The sequence below is a fragment of the Helianthus annuus genome, chromosome 1, assembly GCF_002127325.2.
Source record: "Helianthus annuus cultivar XRQ/B chromosome 1, HanXRQr2.0-SUNRISE, whole genome shotgun sequence".
Lineage (NCBI taxonomy): Eukaryota > Viridiplantae > Streptophyta > Magnoliopsida > Asterales > Asteraceae > Helianthus > Helianthus annuus.
The window spans coordinates 132,878,620-132,904,675 of record NC_035433.2 but is presented as its reverse complement, the minus strand read 5'-3'; the positions used below and the strand labels follow the sequence as shown (position 1 = coordinate 132,904,675).

General features: G+C 41.5%; 1 protein-coding gene across 2 annotated transcripts; it reads right to left on the bottom strand.

The window, feature by feature from the left end:
* Positions 1–3,386: 3,386 nt before the first annotated feature.
* On the bottom strand, positions 3,387–9,361 carry LOC110878932 (alcohol dehydrogenase 1). Of its 2 annotated transcripts, none has more exons than XM_022127331.2 (7): positions 9,239–9,361; positions 9,013–9,155; positions 8,307–8,344; positions 7,808–8,219; positions 6,285–6,524; positions 6,047–6,205; positions 3,387–3,601 (listed from the first exon to the last, which is right to left on the bottom strand). In XM_022127331.2, exons 1-7 carry the CDS (start codon positions 9,330–9,332, stop codon positions 3,491–3,493), a joined length of 1,197 nt encoding a protein of 398 aa, XP_021983023.1. In that variant the 5' UTR covers positions 9,333–9,361; the 3' UTR covers positions 3,387–3,490. The 2 variants fall into 2 exon arrangements, with proteins under 2 accessions (XP_021983023.1, XP_035830841.1); XM_035974948.1 differs by having other exon boundaries at positions 7,949–8,219.
* Between the last annotated feature and the right edge of the window lie 16,695 nt (positions 9,362–26,056).

The following is a 26,056-nucleotide window of genomic DNA, read 5'->3' as shown; positions in this document are numbered from 1 at the left end:
GGTAAGAAAAGCTGCTTCCAGGATATTCTTGTTATTATGTTGATTGGTCTTAATTACCTCTTAAAATTGGTTAATTACCATCTTCATTTATATTAAAATAAAATTCTCACTAAAGTTTTCCATCGATTTATTTTGATTATTTGTGTTCCGCATAATGTTTTGTACGGCTCCTAAACCTCATGTGGTTTTCTTTTTCTGAATCCATTTTGTGTTCCTTCAGGGCATATTCAATATTTTTTTATAATCATGTAATAACCCATTTTGTTATATCTACATGTTATTTAATATAGTTGTTTTTAGTGAATTTCGAAGGTAGTATTGAAGGACTTTCTTATCCACATGTTATTTAATATAGTTGTTGTTAGTGAATTTCGAAGTTAGTACTAAAGGACTTTCTTATCCAATCTTTTGTTCAGCTACTTAGAATTTCAACAGTAGTTCAACACCCTTATCTACCAATGGTCGTTATTCTATCAAGATTTATATGTTGACGTGTTAAACAGTATCAAAGTTTCTGGATTACCAAATCATAGATTAGTTTTAAAGTTGGGTGTTCCAGTAATGCTTTTGAGAAACATCGATCAACATAATGGTTTATGTAACGGTATGCGTCTTCAAATCACACATCTTGTAAACGGGTTATCAAAGACGGTGTTAACGTTTAATTAATATACCTTATTCTTCACACATTGTTCTTTTTTTTAAATATATATACTGTTGTGTTTAATAAAACTTAAATATCCGAACCGTGAGTATTCACGGGTGATAACCTAATAGTTAAATAAAAGGAAAGTAGAAGATGAGATGGATAACGAGGTGATGGTTTGGAATGGTTTAGTGTTGTAAGGAAAAGTGAGGTTTAGAATGGTGGTCGTTTGAAATGATATGACATGATGACTAGACAGACTGAATTATGTACCACCTTTAGCGTTGTGGATGCTCTAAATATAAACTATTTGGATTACGGATGACCTAACCGTATTATGTAATTAGTTAGAGATAGATATTATCTAGAGATAAGTTGATTATTTTAAGATAAGGCTGGTTCTTGGGCCGGTCAATCCGTACCGTTGCCCAAGGCCTAAATTTTCAAAGTGCCCGAAAGGTTTTTATAAGCTTTTATGTATATATTAAATTATTTATTTTGTATATGCATCCATTTGTTATACAAAAAGGGTTGTTGGTGGAGTGGAAAAAACCATCTTAAGATAATGTAGAGGTCTCAAGGTCAAGTCTTAACTTTTATTCTTTTTGTCGCCCGAGGCCAAAAAAAAATGTTATTCTTTTTATCGCCCGAGGTCTACATTTTTTAAGAATTCTGGGGGACGGCTCTGTTTTAAGATATCTAAAAAATAAGGTGTTATTTATGACATTATTATATTAAGTTGCTTTTATTACGTTATGCACGTTTTATAGATAGATGCTTAATTCAAGAAAATTAATCATGGTTAAAATTTTGTTTTTAATTTTAGAGTAAACTGCTATTTTGGTCCTTGTGGTTTGGGCACTTTTGTCATTTTAGTCCAAATCTCAAACTTTTTAAATCTGCGTCCTTGTGGTTTCACTTTTATTGTCATTTTAGTCCAAAATTCAAAAACCCCCTTTTTTGATTGTTGCAACCTGCCTATTTTGTCTTTTTGTTCAGGGGCAATTTTGTCCATCTGATTTTAATATAACATATTAATAATTAATAAACTAAATTAATTATATATAATTCCTTTATATCCTTAAATAAACATCAGACTTTGCACTTTTCCCCCATTTAATCATCTTCTTCCCCAAAAAAAACCCTAACCCACAAAATCGTCACAGATCATCTTCCCCAAAAAAACCCTAATCCCACAACGAATCCCTTGCAGGTGGTGAAAGCTCATCCCTTGGTAGTTCTCTACCACCTTTACCTGCACGCCATAGAATATCACCTGTTGCTATTAATAAATCATTGAATTCATCCCCGAGAAACTTTTGCTCTCCATGGCGTTCATTTTCTCTCTCAGATTTGCAACTTGCTGGTGGTGGTGGTGCAGCTTCAAGCTTTATAGGTAACAAAAGAGATGATGAATACGACGATTAGATGTAGGTCTTGTTGGCTGTAGGTGGTTTCTTTTTTCCCGTTTCCTGATTCTGCTCATTGTACTTACTTCCTTGTGGGCATTTCTGGAATTCAGTGGATGTTTCAGTTTTAATCTTGTATCCAAATGCTTGTTTGTTACATATAATGAAAAAGATGTTTCCTTTTGCGGTTATAGAGCCAGTGAGATGCACCAATTATTTGGAAGTGCTAACAATCGGTTGATGTGGGAATAGGGTTTTTTGGGGGAAGATGATCTGTGGCAATTTTGTGGGTTAGGGTTTTTTTGGGGAAGAAGATGATTAAATGGGGGAAGAGTGCAAAGTCTGATGTTTATATAAGGATATAAAGGAATTATATATAATTAATTTAGTTTATTAATTATTAATATGTTATATTAAAATCAGATGGACAAAATTGCCCCTGAACAAAAAGACAAAATAGACAGGTTGCAACAGTCAAAAAAGGAGGGTTTTGAATTTTGGACTAAATCGGCATTAAAAGTGAAACCACTGGGACCCAGATTTAAAAAGTTTAAGATTTGGACTAAAATGATAAAAGTGCCCAAACCACACTGACCAAAATGACAGTTTACTCTTAATTTTATTTTTTGAAGCTGAAACGAAAGCGACTAGCAAAAGATGAATCTAACTTATAATAAAAACTCCAAATAATGCCACATGGCATTCTCTCCTTCAACCTCATAAATTTTATTTATAATTATTTAATAAATTTCTTTTAATATTAATATATTAATAACTAATATATAGATATCATTTATTTTTATCCTTATCTTTATCTAAAATTAATGAAATAACTTCAATTTTGCAATTTAGATCCTTTGCTTTTTTTACTTTTAACCCAAAGTTTTTCATATTTTGCAATTTAATCTCAACTCTTTTTTATTTTTAATTTTAGTCCACCATACTTATCATCTTTCCCAAGTTTTTCGTTTCGTTCTAAATCTTGTGAGTTAATGCACCCCAACGTGCGTGTGGGGTTCAACATTTTTTTCGTATATTTTTCCCGTTTGACTGGCCCGTCGCAACACATCTATTTTTCTCCGTTTAACAAGTTCGACCAAAGTGCGAGTTCTGGATTGACTTAGTTATTTTTTTCTGTGTTTTACGTTTCGGTTTAATTTCTTTGCAACGAACGTTCGTGATTCAAAGATTTTACGTCTGCTTTCGCTTGGCGTTATTTTTTTCGTTTTTATTTAATTTGTTTTTACGAGCTTTTCCGGTATTGGTGGTTGCTGACAATGATATAGCATTGGTACTACTTGACACAGTTTTACAACAACCGCTGCAACGTAGGGGCTTAATGCTAGTAACTAATAAACATAAAAGATATTTCATGCAATGTTGAGAATTTTATTGTAATCAAAAGTTGATAAGAATCTTGCGACACTCATTGTAATCAAAAGTTGATAAGAATCTTGAGGCACTCATGCTTCTTCAATATCTCGAATGCTTCCTTTATATTTTCCAATCGTATTTCGTGTGTCAAAAGCTTATCCATCTCTATCTCCTGATAACACACAAAACAAAAATACATTTACAAAAATAATCCATATTTTCTACAATGTTTAAAAATATATCTAACAAGAGATTAAAAAACACATGAAAAATAACTAATCATATAATTTAAATTAATTCATTTGTATTAATTTAAATGAATATTAAAATATATGTTTGGTTCATATTTTTTATAAAAGTTGAAATATGTAGAGCTGGAAATTGAAGAAATTGAATTTGGAATAATTTTGTAAATTTACGAAATCTTAAAATTTGTGACGCATTTGGCTGACAAAATGATTATGTTTCGTTTGATAATTTGTTTAAATAGTTGAAATGAAATGTGGTAGTGGAGCGTTGAGGCAACAGTGACGATGGATGGTAGTGTTTGTCATAATAGCGATAAAGCTAGATTCCAATTCCCTTGATCTAACTCTTTTTAATTTGATAAAAAAATGCACATTTTGTTACTTCAGAAATCTAATCTAATCTAATCTAATCTAAATATTAATAAAAGACTACCAATAATGTTATATGGCATTCTATCTTTCATCCTTATAAATTTTATTTATATTTATTTAATATATTTATTTTAATATTAATAACCAATATATAATATCACTTATCTTTATCTTTAGCTTTATCCTTATCTTTATTTTAATATTAATAAATTCAATTAATAATTAATAATATTATAAATATCTAAATCTAATATCTAATAAATTATTAATATCTCTTAAATTAATATGAAAATACTTAATTCATAAATATTAAACTAATCAAAGAATAATAAATAATTTAAAACCATACCGTGCATTATGCAGATAATATATAAGTATTTAACTATTAACTAGAGTTTACTCTATTAATATAATAGTTTATTCAAGTTTTACAAAAATAAAATTTTTAATTTTTTTGTAATTTATGGTTTTTTTTAACGGCAAATTTGGATCACTAACGGACCACTGGGGTATCATCGTGCCAGCAGCGGAACCCCCCGATCATATCCATCTCCATTAGGCATAATGCCTATACACCAATTCAGGGGGAAACCCAATAAATATGGGAAACCCCCCTTTGTGGGAATCGAACCCAAGACCTTTTGGTCCCAAAGCTTTATCCCACCCTCAAGATGGCACTAGGCTATAAAGCCATGGGCTGTAATTTATGGTTTTTACCTCATGTACAGGGTTTTTTTTTCTTTTTTCATTTCTAACCCAAAACTTTTACTCTTTTGCAATTTAGACCCTTTGTTTTTTACTTTTATCCTAAAGTTTTTCATCTTTTGCAATTTTTTCCCAACTCTTTTATTTTTCAATTTTGGTCCACCATACTTTTCATCATTCCCAAGTTTTCGTTTCGTTCTAAATTTTGTGAGTTAACGCACCGCAACGTGCGTGTATGGTTCAACATTTTTTCGTGTATTTTTTCCCCTTTGGCCTGTCGCAACACATCATTATTTCTCCATTTGACAAGTTTGGCGCAACGTGCGGGTCCTGGATTGACTTAGTTATTTTTTCTATGTTTTACGTTTTGGTTTAACTTCTCTGCAACGAGCGTGCGTGATTCAAATATTTTATGTCTGCTTTTCGCTCGCTTTTATTTTTTTCTGTTTTTATTTATTTTGTTTTTACGAGCTTTTCCGATGTTGGTGATCGCTGATAGTGGTATTATAGCATTGGTACTATTTGACACAGTTTTACGACAACCGCTGCAACGCGGGGGCTTAATCTAGTTATTTATTAAAGAAACATTCGATAACTTTTAAAATTTCGTTTATTAAAATATCTAACGATAACTTTTAAATTTTCGTTTGATGAAAAGGGAACACACTCAAATATCTCATTTATTTATTATGGGGATTTTAATTATTGTATATTTGTTTATTTTAAGAAATTGTGTATATAGTTAGGTTCTATATTTGTTTTGTCGTATTATTATTATTAAATTAAATTAAATATATAACTTGATTGTTCGTGCTTAGGTCCTTAATTTATTTGTCATATTATTATAACTAAATATATAACTTGATTATTACTAACCACCTATAGTGTTCGTTTATTTTTGGAAAATTAGGGATTAAATTCAAAATTTTGATAAATCACAGGGATCATCCATATACTTTACTCAACATAATATTTTCAACGACAATTTAATTACATGTTTCTTTGATGAATTTTATAATAGTAACATACATTCTCTTTATATTAACTCATTTATGTCAATTTAGTATATAAATGTCTCCATCTTTGGCTTGCATTTACAAGAAATATTTAATATATAGTTTAAATTGTTCAACCCGTATAACACACGGGGAAGTAACCTAGTTTGAGTTTAATGTAAGAAAAATGCTACATTTTGTTACTTAAGAAATTCGAGAAAATCACTCAAATATAATAAAAATTCTAATTATATTTGAATTTTAATAAACTAAACTCACCATAACAATAATTCATACCTTATTGATACATTTGTCGAGTATAACAGGAAGATCAGATTGGGTTTTAATACCACCCATTAGTGAACCCTTCAAAGTCCGACCACTCAATAAGGTTATGTTTCTTATGCCCCAGTTCATCTCCATCCCAACTCCAATAGCTACAGTTGTGCCTATCCCCTGCCATATGAAACTTATGTTTATAATGGTAATCAAGAAAATCATCAAAATTAACAAATTTGGGTTGTGTTGAGTGTACAATTTTAGAGGCCTCGAGGGCTTCATTCAACAAGGGTGCGACTCCGGTGCACTCGAAGGAGTAGTCGACACCTAACCCGTTTGTCATTTCTTTCACCAAATCCGACACCGATTTATCGGGATGGTTTTGAGGGTTGATGAAATCGGTCATCCCAAAAGCCTTTCCTATTGTTGCTTTCTTTTCATTTATGTCCACGCCTATGATCGTAGACGCCCCTTGCATTTGTGCTCCTTTAATTGCCTGTAAAGTGTTTTAGTATATGGTTTTACCTAAGGGTGTAAACGAGACAAACCGCTCGTGAACTACTCGAGATTGACTCGTTAAAGTTTGAATCGAGTCGAGCATAAACGAGCTCGAGCCTACAAAAAGCTTGTTTAATAAATGAGATTGGGCTGAGCTTCATTTATCGAGCTCAAGCCAACTTGCGAGCCTAAATGAACCTATTATTTATCTAAATTTAATAAATATATATTTTATAATAATCATTATTGGTGTATATAAATAGTTATAAAAATGTTAAAATGATTACCAGTGTATATAATTGTATATAATTTTAACTGATAAATAATAAACGATTCAACCCGAGCTAAAGCTTAAAAACTACTACAAAAGAGCTTAGGCGAACTTGACTATCACAAAACATTTTTGAGATGAATTTTTAAAGGCAAATTGGAAATAAATAATCCCAACTCACTGTTATCGGCCAATAATAATCCCAACTTATGTAATCACCAATAATAATCCGAACTATTCACTTTTGTTTGTAAAATACTCCCACGTTAAAAGAACACTAACTAGATTAAAATATTGCTGATGTGGCTTAACAAGTGTGGACTGACGTGGCTGGTTAACATCTTACCTGTGTATAAAATGATTATCAACCTCATTTGCACACACAATCGACTGAATTTTCTCAATTTGTAGAATTAGGGTTTTGAAGGAGAGTGCGATTGTGTGTGCAAATAAGACTGATAATCATTTTATACACAGGTAAGATGTTAACCAGCCATGTCAGTCCACACATGTTAAGCCACATCAGCAATATTTTAACCTAGTTAGTGTTTTTTTTAACGTGGGAGTATTTTACAAACAAAAGTGAATAGTTCGGATTATTATTATTGGTGATTAAATAAGCTGGAATTATTATTGGCCAATAACAGTGAGTTGGGATTATTTATTTCCAATTTACCATTTTTAAAAGAAAAAAATATACGTAATAGGAAGACGCTTTTGCTATGGATAGCACTATGACCATTTGCGACGAGCAAAAGGTGTTGCAATCCATCGTAAAGTACCATTTTATTACAATGGTTTTGGTTAGTAGCAAAAAAAAATTTTTTTGCTAAATTTATCTCCGTAGTATGCGATAGATTTTGATTTAGATTTTTAAATAACTTTTATATATGTTTTTTAACTTGTTTCGCAATTTGCAACACACTTTTCCAGACAATATTTTATAATTTTTCAAAAATTTATTTTTATATCTCACTACGGATAATAGGAGTAAAAATTAAAGCATATACCCCAAGACCAACAACACCAAGGCCAAAAACCGCAACCGAAGAACCCTTAGTGACCGTGGCTTCCTTCCATGGTGCACCAAGGCCCGTTGTGAAGCCACATGAGAGGAAACTAGCATGTGGAAGAGGCACCCTAGGGTCAACCTTAATAACGTAGTTGACATCAATGACCGTGTACTCAGACCATGTGGCGCAACTAAAGACGTGGTAGGCGGTTTCTCCGGTTACCGCCATAGACATTCTTGAAGTGCCGTCACGCATGAGACCATTCAAGTTAATTGGGTGAACATTACAAATGTTAGTCTTTCCAGATTTGCAATTCAAGCATTCACCACATTCGCCTAAATAGAGCGGCATCACTATGTCCCCAGGTTTGAGCCACGTCCCCACGTCTTCTCCAATGCTCTCAACCATCCTACACCCGAGTCCTAACCATGTTATATACTGTATATTGATTCCAAATAATACATTGAAGCATTGTTATCATACATGGCATACTTACCCTACACCTTCGTGTCCAGGAATACGCGGAAACAAAGGCTGCATGGTTGACAAAACTATTAAAAACAAATATTTAAAACCCATGTTCTCAAAAGTAGAGGGGAACTTTCACAAAATAAATGATTCTACTTCTAAATTCTCATTTAGTGATTTATATACTTCAAGCTCCAGATTTTGGTTATTTGAGGGTTCATATTTTGTTAGCTTAAATAAATGCACACCAAAAGATAGAATAGTTTTACATTTAATTCTAAATTTTATGTGTGCATAAAACAAAAATATTAAAACCAAATATTAAATAGTTAGTATTGAAATCTTAGAAATTATAAAACGATATTTTCAAATAAGATATGACTAAAATTACGTTTAAGTTACTAACTGATATTTTCATATACTTGAAGTAAAATATCTCATATAAGTAACCACATTGAGATATTTAATATATTATGGTTTATTACTATAAATACAAATGCTGAAATAAAAGAAGCGAGAAAAAAGAACATTGGACTCACATAATTAGAATATGTGATACAATCAATTACTTATTTATTAGATGTGTATATATATTAAATTTTATATTATTTCTACCATTACACATTTTTAGAAACCATTCCAACTAGTGAACTTATAAGAAAACTGATTCAGTAACCAGTCCAATTACAAAATCATTGTTGGAAACTTTATGTAAATAGTTGGAATGGACATACAATAGGCATCCCATTGCAACATAGGATGTCAGTATGGCATATACTCGCACACAACGTCTTGATCCTAACTTCCATCGCTTTTGGTGGGTCCACCTTTATCTCCTCCACAACGATTGCTCCACCCGCCTCCCTTACCACGGCGGCTGCATCCCAAATTCGGTTAACGACAACTTTGTTAACATTGTTTTCAAATAATTAAGAATATTAAAAGATCATAAGTATGTACCTTTGCAAGTAATAACATGTGGGATCTTGGATGTCATAGTGTTGAAGATGGGAGTGTGAAAAGATATACAAGGATGGAAGTTATCTGATGGCATCAATATTTATTATATATATTGTCTATATAAAATGAAAGTTCTCAGTACCACAAAAAAGTTATACAATTATTAAAGTAAAAATAAAAAAAAAAATTGGTGCTTGATTGAGTCATAATTGATTGATGAGTATGGGAACGTGGCCTGATATATAAATGGCAATATTTAGTATGGGAACGAGGCCTAATAGATAAATGGCAATATTTAAACATTTGTAGTTGGATTGTTAGATCATGCGTAGTGGGTAAGATCTGGCGTTTTTTAGATCCAACCACGCCCCATCACGCCAAGCACCCCACCCCCGTGGGCGTGTTTGGGCATTTTTTTCGCAAAAAAACCCCTCCGGCGTGGTTTAAATCATGCTTAAAAGGAAAATTGTTGGCCAATCAGATTTATCCCTCTTTTTCTTGGTCAATCTATTTTTTTGTTAGTTTTTTTTTATTTAATTCTTACACCCCTTTTTTACATAATACGCATATCTTCACTACACCTATTTTAGAAAAACGTCCAATAATGCCCCTTGCTGACTGGACTGCCATATGACGAAAAATGCCCAAAGATGGGGGGGCATTATTCACCCTTACCACTACGCATGGTCTTAGAGATAGGAGTGAAGCTTGACTTCAAACTTCCATTGAAGAACCAACTTTCGATGATGTAAACATTTTTTTCCGTTTATAAATATTAGAATACAATGTTTTATTTTAATCATGTCTCAATACATAATTTAAATGTAAATATTTTTTTTTCGTTTATAAATATTAGAATACAATGTTTTATTTTAATCATGTCTCAATGTAAATTGTATTCATTGTATTCTATTCTATTCTACTACATATAAATGAAAATTCTCATAAATAGTAACACAAAAAAGTTACATAATTATTAATTAAAATGGAAGGAGTGGTACTTGATTGACTATAAATGGTGAGTATAGGAACGTGGCCCGATAGATAGCAGTATTTAAACATTTGTAAGCAACTTTCGATGATGTAAACATGTTTTTCGTCTATAAATTTTAGAAAACATTGTTTTATTTTAATCATGTGTTGATATAAATTATATTTTATTTTATTATATTATATTATTATATTTTAAATTGAAGGGGTATGGTCCCAGATCTCGCGTCAGCATGGACCGCGAGTGACCATTACCCTTATCAAAACCCCCACTAACTAACAACCTACTTGTGCCCATGCGGGAACGCGTCGACACAAGGGTTGAATCCAATCTATCTAGTAACAAAGAAGGACTTACATGGAACATGAGAACGGTAGAGTGATGCGACATAGCATCACATCTGGTGTATGAAAACGGAAGTATTCACAGCGATGCGGCATCGCACCGCATCCAGTGAACACTTCTATCAATACAGGAAAGCCTTACCTTAGGCATAGAAGAAGATGAACGTAGCGGTACGGCTGACACCGTACCATACGGACATTTTCGTCACGACAAGGGATGCAGGCAAGACGACGATGCGGCTAGCACCGCATCTCGCGTATTCCTTGATCACAAGTAGGAGACGCGGTAACTTCAGATGTTACCGCACGTAGCGATGCGGCTTGCACCGCATCCTATGTACTCAAGCAAGTGGTACTGACACCACAGTGCAAGTGGCACCAATGGCAGTTACCTGTCAGAGCTACGTAAGCAATGGACTGACGTGGCGTAACCTCCATAACCGACGAGCCTGACACACCTGAAAAGGTGCAGCACGTCGTCAGTCCATCCATCATCATCCTCCTTCACTCCTCGGCTATAAATACCAACCCCAAACCAGGTTTGAGGTATCGACTCACAACTCTCTCACTATTACTACTATCTTACTTTGCTTCCCAAGCAAACTACTGATTCTCACGCCGGAGAGTGGTAACAAGGAGCACCCCCCCACCCCATCCTCCTTGTTACGAGTCACGGCTTGTTTCCTTGTGCAGGAGATCAACCACCGGTGATCCAGCCAGCGATCCTCGAGAGGAAGGGATTAACCCTTCTTGACGAGACCAGTGTGTTAACCCTGCCCGGTTAACCATTGTTTCATCATTGGCGCCCACCGCTACTCTTAGCATTTTCTAAACCATCCCTTTTTCCCCTCTCACGATCATGACTGATCACCAAAACAACACTGCGGATAACCAAAATCCTCCAGTCCCAAACCCGGTGGGGGTCAATGCCTCGACCTCCCAACCCGGACACATTGGCACGTCCACACAAAGGAGCCCCTCCTTTATGTTCGGACATGACTTATCACAGTTCCCATCTGTGATCCCACCAGGCATGACCGTTCATGCCTGGTACGAGCAGCAGGCAGCCACGCTGACTGCAGCATACAACCGCGCTTGTACTGAAGCGAATATACGAGCTGGGCTTCCCCCAGCACCGCACACCCCTGTTGAGCGTATTTTACAATACGACGGCAGGATACATTCACGCCCGGCTTCAAGAAGCCGACGTGAAGAACGGGGATCGTCTTACTGTTCGGTCCACACCCTCAACGAGGATGATTCCTCATACGGGTCCCACACCAGAGGACCGGTACATACCCGCCTTGGCCCCCATGGCGAGGACAGGAGGCGATCAACCTCCAGACGCGGCCCAGGCATTCATAGCCGATTGGGCCCACAACCATACACCGAAGGGTACGGTCATACCGACCCTGACGACCACAGCTACCGCGGTGATTCGCATGACACCAGTAGCAGACCAGGAGGACGCAACTATGTTCCTCCCAGTCACCCCCGCAACACATACCTTAGGGCGGCAAAGCGCCCTGCGAACGAACCATACAGGCCAAAGGCAGCGGCCGAAAATTCCAAGTTCGGCACGCGGATTGCCAACGCCCATGTCACCACGACAAAGTTCCCATTCAACGTTGGGAAATACAGTGGTTCGACCGACCCGGACGACCACATGAACGTCTTCATGGGCGCGGGCATCAACGGCCAGTGGGACGAACCCACTTGGTGTAATTTTTTCCCTCAGACCCTTACGGGCCTGGCCAGGGCATGGTTCGATTCTTTGCCAGTGGGATCACTGGATTCATTCGAGGACTTGCGTACCAAGTTCCTCGCACATTTTTGCCAGCAGCGACGCCACGAACCAGATTCGTGTGATGTCATGAACATCTGGCGAAGGAACGACGAATCGCTCGAAGCATTCGTCGTCCGATATAATAAAGAGTGCCTGGAGATAGGTGACGTGGCAGACCAGATGGCACGAAACCACTTCATCCGGGCCGTCAAAGACAGAGAGATGATCATGACCATCTCTGGCAAGGAGGGCTTGCCCAAAAAATGGGAAGATGTCATGACTGCGGTCAAGAAATACGCCCAGACACAGCGGTCACTCGAACCGCATGTGACAAAGGCAAAACCCCAAGCCGAAACATCCCAACAAGGGTCCAAGCGTAACAATAAACGCAACCGGGACGTTGGAAATCGCGATATTTCCAAACCATACTCCCCGTAAACCAACACGTTCGACCCAAAGAACTACAACCCCGCCCGAGACAGTCGGGCATCAAAGAAAGAATCTCGGGACCGCAACTGGACCGAGATCACCATGTCGCCAAGTGAGTTCCTCCTTGCGGACCCACAGTTCTTGCGACCGGCCCAACCAATGAAGTCCAAGAAAAATCAGGACCTCACACTCTACTGTGAGTACCACAAGGACTCGGGCCACACCACCAACAGCTGCATCAGTCTCCGACTGGAGATTGAGCGCGCCTTAAAGGAGGGGAAACTGCAACATCTTTTGCCAGGTGGGCAAAAACCCACCAAGCGCATTACCCCTCATGGCGAAGGTACCTCCTCCGGGAAGAGAACCATGCACGTGGCTTCCACCCACATGATCCACGGAGGCAAGGGCAGGCCGCGAAAAGCGGCAAGAAGGCCGGAATGTGACTGGAAGGACGAGCAAGTCGTCTTTCCAAAGGTCCGAGGCGGACCGCGCGATAGGCGCGCCGTCGTCATTTCAGGCCAACTGGCACACTACTGCACCGAGCGTCTATTCATCGACCCGGGCAGTACATCTGATATAATCTACGAACAATGCTTCAACCAGTTCGACCAGGAGGACAAAGATCGGTTGCAAGCAGTAGATTACCCGTTAACCGGGTTCGCAGGGGAAACTGTCTTTCCCCTAGGCCAGATTACTTTCCCTGTGCGTCTTTCCAGCGGAAACCGCACAAGGACAGAAGAGGTAAACTTCATGGTTTTACCTCACACCTCCAGATATGACGTACTCCTCGGGAGAGAATCCCAAGGAGATTTCAATATGATTACGTCGGTCCCCCACTCTGCGGTTGGTTTCCCAACCGAATCGGGGGTCGCGATAATCTATGCCCGCAGGGACGTCATGATGTCGGACGACGTACGTCCGACCAAGGTCGCAAGGCCCACCCCCAACGACCAGCCAGAAAAATGGGTTCTCAACGCGAGATACCCAGAACAAAAGGTCACATTGGGTCACGCCTTGTCCCCGACCACCAAAGCGCAACTGAAGCAGCTCCTCTTCAGGAACCAAGACATCTTCGCGTGGACACCCGCAGACATGACCGGGGTCCCACGTGATATTGCGCAACATCACTTGAATACCATGCCAGGTATCAAGCCAGTGATCCAAGGCCAACGCCACCTTGGGTCAGCTAAAAATCAGGCGATGCAAGAGCAGATCGAAGAACTGCTCTCCGCAGGCATCCTGCGGGAAGTTAAATACCAGACTTGGTTGTCCAACCCAGTCATGGTAGAAAAACCGTCCGGGGGCTGGCGCATGTGCGTCGATTACAAAGACCTTAACAAAGCCTGCCCCAAGGATTGTTACGCGCTTCCAGAAATCGACGAAAAGGTCGATAATCTCGCACCATTCAGGTGGAAGTGTTTCCTCGATTGCTACAAAGGATACCATCAAGTACAAATGGCAATCGAGGATGAAGACAAAACGGCATTCCGGACTCCCACCGGAAATTACTGCTATACAAAAATGCCGTTTGGGTTGCGCAACGCGGGCTCAACCTACCAAAAGTTGATGAACGACACTTTCCGCGGCCAAATAAGCAAAAGTGTCGAAATCTACATGGACGACCTGGTCGTCATGAGCATGGAAGAAGATACCATGCTCACAGATATTGAAAGAACATTCCAAACTCTGCGAAGCGTTAACATAAAGCTCAATCCAGGGAAATGCTCGTTTGGAATGGAAGAAGGCAAATTCCTTGGGTTCATCGTGACTAAAGATGGATTCAAGGTAAACCCGGAGAAAGTCCAGGCGATCGAGCGCATGCCATCGCCTTCATCGATGAAGGATATGCAACGGCTAGCCGGCAGGCTAGCGGCACTCAACAGATTCTTAGCCAACCACGCAGCTAAGTCTTATCCGTTCATCAAGACCCTGCGGAGCTGTTCAAAGAAAGAACAATTCCAGTGGACCGCAGAGGCTGAACAGGCCTTCCGGGAAATGAAGGAGTGTTTGATACAACTCCCAACTTTAACCGCACCACGCAAGGATGAGCCACTCATACTATACCTATCCGCCGCGGACAACGCGGTGGGTGCGGTACTAATTGTGGAGCGAAAGGGGGTTCAAACACCCATCTACTACATCAGCAAGATGCTCAACGACCCAGAAACGAGGTACTCAATAATGGAGAAATTGGTGCTAGCATTAGTGCACGCTTCAAGACGGTTGCGACGCTACTTCGTAAACCACGTCATCACAGTGCTAACCAATTACAGGATCGGCCCGATCCTCTCCAAACCCGACATCTCTGGGAGATTAGCGAAATGGGCAATCGAGCTGGGCGCGCACACGATACATTATAAGCCGCGCCCCGCGATTAAAGGCCAGATCTTAGCTGATTTCGCCGCCGAAGTACCGGTGAATCGCATCCAAGAATGCGAAGAAGCACAAACTCCTGCACCAACGCCACCCTCCTCAGAGACATGGGCACTCTTCACAGATGGTGCCTCCAACGATGAAGGGGCGGGTGCAGGTCTGCGACTCGTCAGCCCTGACGGCCAAGAACTTACATATGCAATCCGCCTCGAATTCAAAAGCACAAACAACGAGGCAGAATATGAGGCTCTGTTAGCGGGGCTACGTTTAGCAGTCAAAATCGGCGTGCAACATCTGGAAGCCCACGTCGACTCTTTATTAGTTGCAGGCCAAGTACGCGGCGACTATGCCGCAAAGGGGGATATCATGATCCTCTACCTCGAGCAAGTCCTGCAACTAAAATCCAAATTCGCTTCGTTCAATATTCGCCATATTAATCGAAGCGAAAACAAGTCCGCAGATGCACTATCAAAACTTGCATCTACCAGCTTCCAACACTTGGCAAAGGAGATACGCATCGAAATCCTGCAAAATCCTTCGGTACCCCTGCGCCAAGTCAACGTCATTCAATACGGTTCAACATCGTGGATGACACCTATTATCGCATATCTACAATCAGGTGTGACTCCCGAAAGCAAATCAGAAGCACGCAAACTACAATACAAAGCGTGCCATTATCAAATGGGAGACGGTATCTTATACCGCAAATCATACCTCGGGCCACTACTACGATGCGTCAACCCCCAGGATGCCACATACCTCATTCGAGAGATACACGAGGGCATATGTGGCATACACGCTGGACCACGCATGGTAGTGGCCAAAATCATGAATGCCGGGTATTACTGGCCCGGCATGCACCTGGACGCCGTCAAAGAGTTGCGCAAGTGCATCGACTGTCAACGTCATGCTCCAAAAACCTTGCGGCCAAAAAACAACTTAGTCCCCGTCACAACCGCATGGCCCTTTCAGAAATGGGCAATTGACGTTGTGGGACCTTTCCCTGACGCTCCAGGTGCGGTTAAATTTATCATAGTGGCGGTTGATTACTTCACCAAATGGGTAGAAGCAAAACCACTCGCCTCAACCACTGCTATGATAACAAGAAAGTTCATTTGGGAACACATCATCTGCCGTTTCGGATTACCAATGTGCATTGTCACCGATAACGGCACCAACTTCGCTGCCGACGAATTTCAAAAATGGCTAGAGGAACTACATATTGAGCACATATTCTCATCAGTCGCACACCCGCAAGGGAACGGCCAAGTCGAGAGTATCAATAAAAGCCTAGTCGAAGGGATCAAGGCACGGTTGGGAACGGCCAGGCGTGGCTGGGTCAATGAACTCCCAAGTATCTTATGGGCTCACCGTACAAGCCCAAAAACAAGCAATGGGGAAACACCCTTCAGCCTAGTCTACGGGTCAGAAGCGGTGATCCCCGCAGAAGTAGGTCTCCCCTCTCCTAGAATGTTGGCTATTGAAAAACTAGACAACAACATGGAACGCAGGATCGATTTGGACCTCTTGGAAGAAAGGCGCGAAAACGCAGCCATCAATGAGGCCAAATATAAATCCAAACTTGAAAAGTACTACAACGCGCGCGTCCGCGTTTGTACTTTCAACCCAGGAGACTACGTCCTACGCGACAATGAGGCATCTAATGCCGAGCGCCCAGGCAAACTCGCCCCCAAGTGGGAAGGACCCTACCTCATCAAAGAGGTCTTAGGGAAAGGCGCGTACAGATTGCAAACACTAGAAGGCGAACCTATCGCACGCACATGGAATGCACAACAGCTTCGACGCTGTTATATGTAAGCCATGTTCTTACATTTCTCTATGTAACCTATCGGGCCGCAGGCCATTTGCAAATAAATAAATACGCAATTTTATACATTATTGTTTGTTATTACTATTACAAATGCGTGTTCCACTTTGCGGTATCCCAAAAACAGATTGGCAAAATCTTCATTCGAGATACCCATACAAAGTGGTAACCACACACAAATATTGTAATAGGCCAGCAAAAGGCAAAAAGACTTGCATGTTCATCCGGCCGGATAAACAAGTTTTGTCAAACACTTGACACAATTCCTGAGCCCAAAAAGGCAAACAATGGAATTGACGCGGACTCATACGACAAAGGTATGGAGTACACTTGACCCCATTCACAAATGGGTAGAGTTCCGGTAATATAAGCTTTTACAAAGCTTAAGCAATTCTAAAACCCTCACACTGTAAATAACGGAATTGACGCGGACTCATACGACAAAGGTATGGAGTACACTTGACCCCATTCACAAATGGGTAGAGTTCCGGTAATATAAGCTTTTACAAAGCTTAAGCAATTCTAAAACCCTCACACGGTAAATAACAGAATTGATGCATACTCATACAACAAAAGTATGGAGTATACTTGACCCCGTTCATAAATGGGTAAAGTTACGCATACATACGTTCAGACATGCAAGAATTAAAAACACTTGTACAAACGGAACAAAGAAACTTTATATTCAAAAAATTCAAGTATCCACATGATGCTTAGTGAATTTACATAAAGTTCCTATTCTATACAAGAGGAATACAAAAAGGAGGCACACTCGCCAACCTAAACCCTATTTTGTACCGCTGGTCCCCGCATCTCCTCCGGCACCACCAGCGGGTTCTTCCTCTTCCACATCCGGATAAAGCATCCGCAAGCGGTCAACATAGTCCGCAACCTCCAAACAATCGTCCAGCTCCCCTACACAGGCAAGGGGCGTGTCATAAAAGGAGGCTACGGCAGCTTTCAGACGACCTTCGGTATCCACATCACGGAACCCGGATGCCTGATCAGTATAACCGCCTGCGGAAATACATTGATATGCCCAATGCAGCGGTTGTAACCAGCCTTGAAGCCAGCATCGCGCGCACGTTCCTTAACCAGGTCCAAACCAGATGCGGTCTCAGGGGCATTCATTATAGCCTCAACAATCTGCAATAAAGGGATCATAAGTCTTGGATACTAACCCAAGCAAATGCAAAGACAACGGATACTTACACGCGCGATGCCGTGCGTCCGCAACCACTCACGGTCAGCTTCCAGCTGGTTAAAAGAGGACACCAAGGCATCCTTGGCCTCAGCAGCAGCGTCAGCCCGCTTCTCCGCAGCAGACACGCGGGCAGTAAGGTCCGTAACCGCGACCTCCCGGGCCTGAACATCAGCCTGTCAAAAAATAGTAAACAGTTTACACGATAAACATTTACGAAACACGAAAGGAAATATACAACAAAGGTAAAAGAACATACCTGCAGGCTGGCAACAACTTTGTCCAAACGAATGCGCTCCGCATTCGCCTCTTCAAGAGCCTTAGAAGCACGGCTCTCCTTCTCTGCGGCCTCTTCAAGGGCCTTTGAGGCACGAGCCCCGGCTTCTTTGGCCTCTCCAAGCGCCTTCAGGGCGTCGGCCTTCGCCTGCAGTGCTTTAACAGAAATGGCCTCAGCCGCAGCCTTCTCCTGGCTCAAGGTAGCGTTCGCTGCCTTGGCATTTGTCAGCTCCTGCCGAGCATGAAACAGAATGTCATTCTGCTTAGCCCACGATGCATTCCACTTCTTGCGCTCATTGGACATTTTTTCATTCCAACTCTTGCGCTCATCAGCAAGAAGTTTAGCAAGGGTACGCACCTGTTTCAGCTGGGCAGCGGCAGCCCATTCAGAAGTCTGCTTCTGCTTCTCAAAAGCAGCCTTGTCCTTCTCGAGCTGCCCCGCACCCACACGAGCTGCCTCGACCAACTTCTCCGCCTCAGCCCGCATGCGAGCTGCTTCCTCCTCGCGGCGACCCAACACCTTGTAGTCTTCCAAGATGGCATTCGCCACAATAGAAGACCCTACTAACATTGTTGAGAGCTGGTTTATGCGCAGCTCACGGGGCGCAGCGCGGGCTCGCTCAACCTCAAAAGGGGTGCCTAGACCACCCAGAATCTCCTTGCATGCCGACGGGTCATTGGAAATATCATCCCCCTGCATAACAGTCCAGGGGGGTCGGTGATACACAGTACTACGACCCTGGGTATAGGTGCGGTAGTAGTACTCCAACTCAGACTCCCCAGGCTGAATTGGAGGCCCATCGTACCCCGCACCACCGGCAGACGAGCTGGTACCCTTATCAACAGGAGACTTCTGCGGCTCAGCATCATGCTGCCGCGTTTCAGCGCCAGTTTTTTCCGGTTCGGCATCAGACCGTTGCTTCCCGGTATCAGCAAACCGCACACTCACATTGTCTCCCTCATTGGGAGAAATCAGATTGTTGGACGAGTCAACAGTGTCAAAAATCTGGGTCGCAGCATTCTCTGCGGTACCCTCTGTCCGCACCGTCGACTCCGACACCACCTTGGCAGGGGGTGTCGATGGCACTTCAGTTGCACCCGCATCCGTGGCACGCGGGGCCGACTCCGGAACATCAAAGATAGAAAAATCTTCATCTTGAGGCTCTGCAAAAAACAACGTCAAATAGCTATCAAAACAAGTTACACATAACAGTTAAGACAAGCTAGCATACACTTACCAATAACAACCGCAGGTTTTTTCTGCGTCGGAGCAGACCTCTTGGTTACCAGTCTCCGACGTTTGGTTTCAACACCACCAGCAGCTTTCGGCTCTGGCTTTCTCTTCTCACCAATCACAGGGGGACCCGCAGCTGTCCCTCCCGCGGCCGTCTCCTCTGCCTGCTTCTTCGCAGCACCAGAACGCGACCCCGCGGCTGTACCCAAACCCTCAAGGGTATCAGATACTATCACATAATCCTTGTGTCGACGAAAAGAGGAGTGAGAGATACCTGCCACCTGCGGCACCAGATGAGGCACAGTTGTGACCTCCTTTATCTTCTTTTGGAGAAAGCGCACGCCCTTCACAGTTTGCCTCTTTGGCACACCTTTCGCATCAGGGTCCCCTAAGGCCCCAAGATCACCTGCATAAAATCAATCCAAAGGGTGAATCAATAAACCAACATTATCATCACAAGTGAAAAACCTTCCAAATTATACCTTTGCCTGGCTGCAACTCAACTGCCAGTGCGGCCTCAGTAGGCACCCGGAAGTTACTACGGATGATAGCATTATGATCCTCCTCACCATCCGCACAAACTACGGTCTCAACCGTACCAAGAAAATCCGGGGCAAACATCCTCCATGCGGGAGCATCCTCTGATAACAAACATAAAGTCAGTACCGCAAAAAAGAATAGGGAACTCAAACACATGAAACGTACGTACCACCGCTTTTCTCCCGCACCACGGGCCTCGAGTTTTTGTTCCTCCTCGTCAACATCATACGCAACAACCACAGTTGCGTGTTGGTCAGCTTCACAGACTCAATAGTCTGAAGCTGCGGAAACCACTGCACTGATTTCAAACTGGGCATCGCAATGGTCTCCCCTATGATCGTCTCGGTCACGTTCCGAAACGTCATGTCTGCAACAATGGCAGCAGCCTTGACATAGAAGAATTTCTTTTTCCACATCGTCATCCCCTTGGGAGGAGTCATCAGCTTGGGGCTACCGTCTCGTTGACGGAAAGAAAAGAAACCCAATGACACAGTCATCTGATAAAACCGTCGGAAATCTCCGACGGTAGGCTCTATACCAAGAGCACGGAAGGTGAACTCAAAATTACGAATCCGAATCATACCAAACGGACTCATTTGAGAAATGTGGACCTTGTACCACTCCATGACATCCACAACGAACACCGTCAACGGTAACCGGAGATTACAGTCACCAAAAAAGTCGGCCCACATGGTCACATAACCAGCCGGAGCGTCAGCACCAGTATCACCCTCCGATGGATACTGAGCCCCATACTCAGGGGGCATTTGGACGTCAAGCATAAGACGATCAAAGGTTTTTCTGGTCCACTTTAACGCCGGTAATCCACTACCAGCAGCCCCCTCCTCTTCTTCTTCAACCACTACCGGTTGTTCAGGGTTTTCACCCTCCACATTGTGTGGATTAGATGGTTCAGCCATCAAGAATATCAAAGAAACAGAAGATGGTGAACAGAAAAACCAAAACCCTCACTGGAACTTCAAGGAATTTCGTCGGAGAAGACAAAGAACAAGTTTCTCTCACCGGCAAATTTTTGAAAATTTCAAACAAGTGAGGGGAAACCACGAACGGTTTCCCCTTATATACCCATCGCAATTAATGCGGAGGGAGAAAACAAATGATCACGTTCAAAAAGAGCGAATCATATGACACCACGTGTCGAGCGCCGTTTCCGCTGACGGTTATCACGCGCGCGTGGCCGCCCACGCGCCTGACACAAGAGACGTTTACACTCTTCGCTACAGTGCATTTAATGCCTCGGGCAGTGCAAACGTCCTTTCATTTCAGCACATGCCAGGAAGATCTCACCAACTTCCACCAACTCACACGTACGTCCAGCCACGTATGCAACAAAAAGCGACTACATTATCCAATTATAAGCGGCATGCGGTTTCTCTGGTATACCGCACCATAACCCATACCGCATGTCGTTTTTTAACATACCCCTAAAAATAGGTAAAAATATATATCTCTACACTATAAGGGGGTATAATACCTATCCGCACTACCCACGAGCACACGTGGAATATGCGGACATGCCACACACGAGCCCGTTCAGGTGTGTCAGATGCTCAGAACCAGCGCTGGCCGTTGGACTGAACCGCATCTCAGACACAGGGGAACCGCATTGCCTTCATTCTCTTCAAGCTTCAAATCCCTCCTGCCCAGTTCACAACCGCAGAGGGTACATGAACACCTTCTTTAACAAAAGGAAGGAAGGGAATGCACGCGAACGCACATCAGCAACCCTGTCTCCTGAACCTTCAAGAGCTACGTCCGAGCCACACCCGCTTTGAGCAAATGTGGTAATGCAAAACCACAGACACTCACGAGGAGCTACGGACATAACCATAGCTTCCGCAGAGTGGTTGCTACGGAAGAGCCAAGCTCACTCCACATCACCGAACAATGCTACTGCAAGGCAAACTCGGTATTGGAGCGGGAAGGTAAGTGGCTCCAAAACGAACGCAGAACAGCGCTCTAAATAAACCCTCGTCGAACAACAAGCGTCCGAACAGCGGTAACAAGTCTGCTTATGACTTTGTTAGCCCGACTATGGGCCGCATAGAATAAACAATGGTGGGCATACCCTTGCCTATGACCATGTTTATTTACCCATAGTACGAATATACATTGTTCGACCAAACATGGCCAACAATGACGCAACGAGGTAACCGCAAAGAACGTGCGGTTACTAGAGAGCTATGACGATAAACACGAAAACCCAACAAAAAAGGGATCGTCGTCTCATAACTCGATGCTGAACATAGAGCTTGAGCAAAGCACTTGCAAGCATCAACAACTTTTGATCCCAGTCTCAAAGATTGGTCCAAAAGTTTCTTTTCTTCTTCATGCACCAATTCAACAATTGGTATGAAGAAAAGACCACCTTTAAAGGATGGGAAACCTCCACATACCTTCGAACCACCATCTCAGAGGTTGGTTCGAAGTTTGTGCAGCATTACTAACAAGGTCTCCAAGAGACCTTCGGCACAACAACAGGTGGCAGGCCACCTGGTGACATAAATCGGCTGAGAATCTCGCATCAGACGAGATTCCTTCACCGATACGGAAGAGGCGTCAGATGACCCTTCCGGACCTCCAGCTTCATTTACATACAGAAAAGACCACACATGGTCTAGGATCTTCTCCAGACTCCAAACTACCTTCCAAACACCATAGTCCAGCACTCCTCCCACATACACCTTGTATGTGGCAGCAACACTAGACTGGGGGGACTTGAAGGGGTATGGTCCCAGATCTCGCGTCAGCATGGACCGCGAGTGACCATTACCCTTATCAAAACCCCCACTAACTAACAACCTACTTGTGCCCATGCGGGAACGCGTCGACACAAGGGTTGAATCCAATCTATCTAGTAACAAAGAAGGACTTACATGGAACATGAGAACGGTAGAGTGATGCGACATAGCATCACATCTGGTGTATGAAAACGGAAGTATTCACAGCGATGCGGCATCGCACCGCATCCAGTGAACACTTCTATCAATACAGGAAAGCCTTACCTTAGGCATAGAAGAAGATGAACGTAGCGGTACGGCTGACACCGTACCATACGGACATTTTCGTCACGACAAGGGATGCAGGCAAGACGACGATGCGGCTAGCACCGCATCTCGCGTATTCCTTGATCACAAGTAGGAGACGCGGTAACTTCAGATGTTACCGCACGTAGCGATGCGGCTTGCACCGCATCCTATGTACTCAAGCAAGTGGTATTGACACCACAGTGCAAGTGGCACCAATGGCAGTTACCTGTCAGAGCTACGTAAGCAATGGACTGATGTGGCGTAACCTCCATAACCGACGAGCCTGACACACCTGAAAAGGTGCAGCACGTCGTCAGTCCATCCATCATCATCCTCCTTCACTCCTCGGCTATAAATACCAACCCCAAACCAGGTTTGAGGTATCGACTCACAACTCTCTCACTACTACTACTACTATCTTACTTTGCTTCCCAAGCAAACTACTGATTCTCACGCCGGAGAGTGGTAACAAGGAGCACCCCCCACCCCATCCTCCTTGTTACGAGTCACGGCTTGTTTCCTTGTGCAGGAGATCAACCACCGGTGATCCAGCCAGCGATCCTCGAGAGGAAGGGATTAACCCTTCTTGACGAGACCAGTGTGTTAACCCTGCCCGGTTAACCATTGTTTCATCAGAAATGAAAGATCTAATGAATAGTAAGACAACAAAGTTATATAATTATTAAAGTAAAATGGAAGGAGTGGTGCTTGATTGACTATGAATGGTAAGTATGCTTCACTCATTTACGATAAATAATAAAGAAAAAGGCCATTCCATTTCGACAAAAGACCCACACCCAAGTTCCACGATAGATAGCGTATTTAAACATTTGTAGCCTGATTGTTGGGATATGAGTGAAGCTTGACTTCAAACTTCCATTGAAGAACCAACTATTAATGAAATCAAATTGAAGTAATAATGAACTCAAAATGAAGTTTAAGTAATGTTTGATGTAGGATTAGTTGGATATACAAAAATACAGAAAATAAATAGCTTTAAACATGTTTTCGTTTATAAACTTTAAAACACGATATTTAATTTTAATCATGTCTCAATATAAATTCTATTTTATTTTACTATATTATGAAATGAAAGTTCTCATGAATAGTAACACAAAGAGTTACATAATTACTAAAGTAAAATGGAAAGAGTGGTGCTTGATTGACTATAAACGGTGAGTATGAGAACGTGACATGATTTTTTAAAGGAAAACTTCATTAAAACAAGACCAACCTGAAAACTGGGCAGCCACCCACAACCACACAACATTACATAATTACAAATTTACACCAATCTTCCAATAAGACATGTGACGTGTTCGTAACATGTTATTTTTGTATTAGTTTTGTACACGTTTTAGCATTTAAACGCATCGTTTGGTATAGGTTTAATGTACTTATGTTGTGTTGAGGTTTTTAGGTTTAACGGGTGCTAATTGATGGAAAATGAGCATAAACGAAGAAATTTAGAATGCACATGTCGAACGAGTGACTGAAAACAAAGTGCTGGAAAAGGACCTCCCCTACGCCACGCGGGGGAGGAGTGTGTACTTGGCGTGTGTCTCATGAGTGGCTAAAATACAAAAAAAAAAAAAACTAAATTGTTACCTGTCGCGCCACGCGATGGAGGAAGACGACCCCCTCCCCGCTTGCCGTAGGGGAGGCCCGACACGGAAAATTGTGGGTTTTAACCTAAATCGCTTGGGTATTACTTCATGAAACAATTATCATTCTCTTACGAACTCGGAGCAGCCAAAAGTAGATTTTGGGCATGTTTATTTGTGTCGATTCAATATCTGAAGGTGTGATGACTACCATGCGCGGCTAAACTACTTGTGACTTTTCTCGGGTGAATAATTGTTAGGTTTTGCACGAATATGGTGTTTTTCTGATTATTGTAACTAATACATCTTGATTACTGGTGTTGGAAATATAAACATTATTTATATTTGAACTGTTTGTCTTTTATCAAACGTATTGGCGGTTGGTAATTAGGTGGGTAGTTGGCATATCTTAACAGATCAGTAGGTCGTATGGTTATTATTAAAAATTTCCTCTAATCATTGTTCAAATTCATAAATTTCAAGGCCATGTCTATGTGATGTTTAAATCATTGAAATAGAATTTTGTGTTAAACTTGCAACTGAGATTCCAGATGGGGGTTACTTTCTCTTAATCTTATAACACTTTCTTAATCAATTTTCAAGTTCTTCCAATCAATCAAATAAACCCCTAATTTAGTCCAATGGGTAATTGTTTAATAAATTGCTAAACACTAACCACAAATCTCCTTGTAGATACGACCTTACTTTCCCATACTATTTAAGATATTTAAGTACAAAATACTTGTTTTTAATTAGCACATGACAACTACATCAAAATGGTGTCGTTGTCGGGGAGTTCGTGCGCTTAGTGTTAGTTTAGTTTAATTGTTCTTTCTTGTTCCCTAAAAATATAAAAAACCAAAAATATTTTCATTTTATTTGTTTCTTGTTTAGTTTCGTACTACATGCAGTTTCTTGTTTATTTGTGTGCAGGTGATTTCTTTGTTGCATGCATACTAGATTCTAAGGAAGGTCATCACCACTTCTTTTAGACCTAGAGATTAAAAAGATTATCAAGCAGAACCACATTCTTCTTCAATTAGCAGTCAAAGCAAAATCAAATTCAGCACATATGAGTCAAATAGAGAACCAAGAAAAACTTGGAAACCAACCTCCACCACAACAAGATCCAATACCCAACATGCCATCTCCACCTTTTTCC

What these genes read in the sequence shown, in the direction of transcription:
- LOC110878932 (XM_022127331.2), bottom strand. Translation starts at nt 9,332, where the DNA reads ATGCCATCAGATAACTTCCATCCTTGTATATCTTTTCACACTCCCATC. An exon ending in ACATGTTATTACTTGCAAAG is followed by an intron (nt 9,156 to 9,238) that starts GTACATACTTAT and finishes TTTGGGATGCAG; the next exon opens with CCGCCGTGGTAAGGGAGGCG. An exon ending in GTTGCAATGGGATGCCTATT is followed by an intron (nt 8,345 to 9,012) that starts GTATGTCCATTC and finishes TCAACCATGCAG; the next exon opens with CCTTTGTTTCCGCGTATTCC.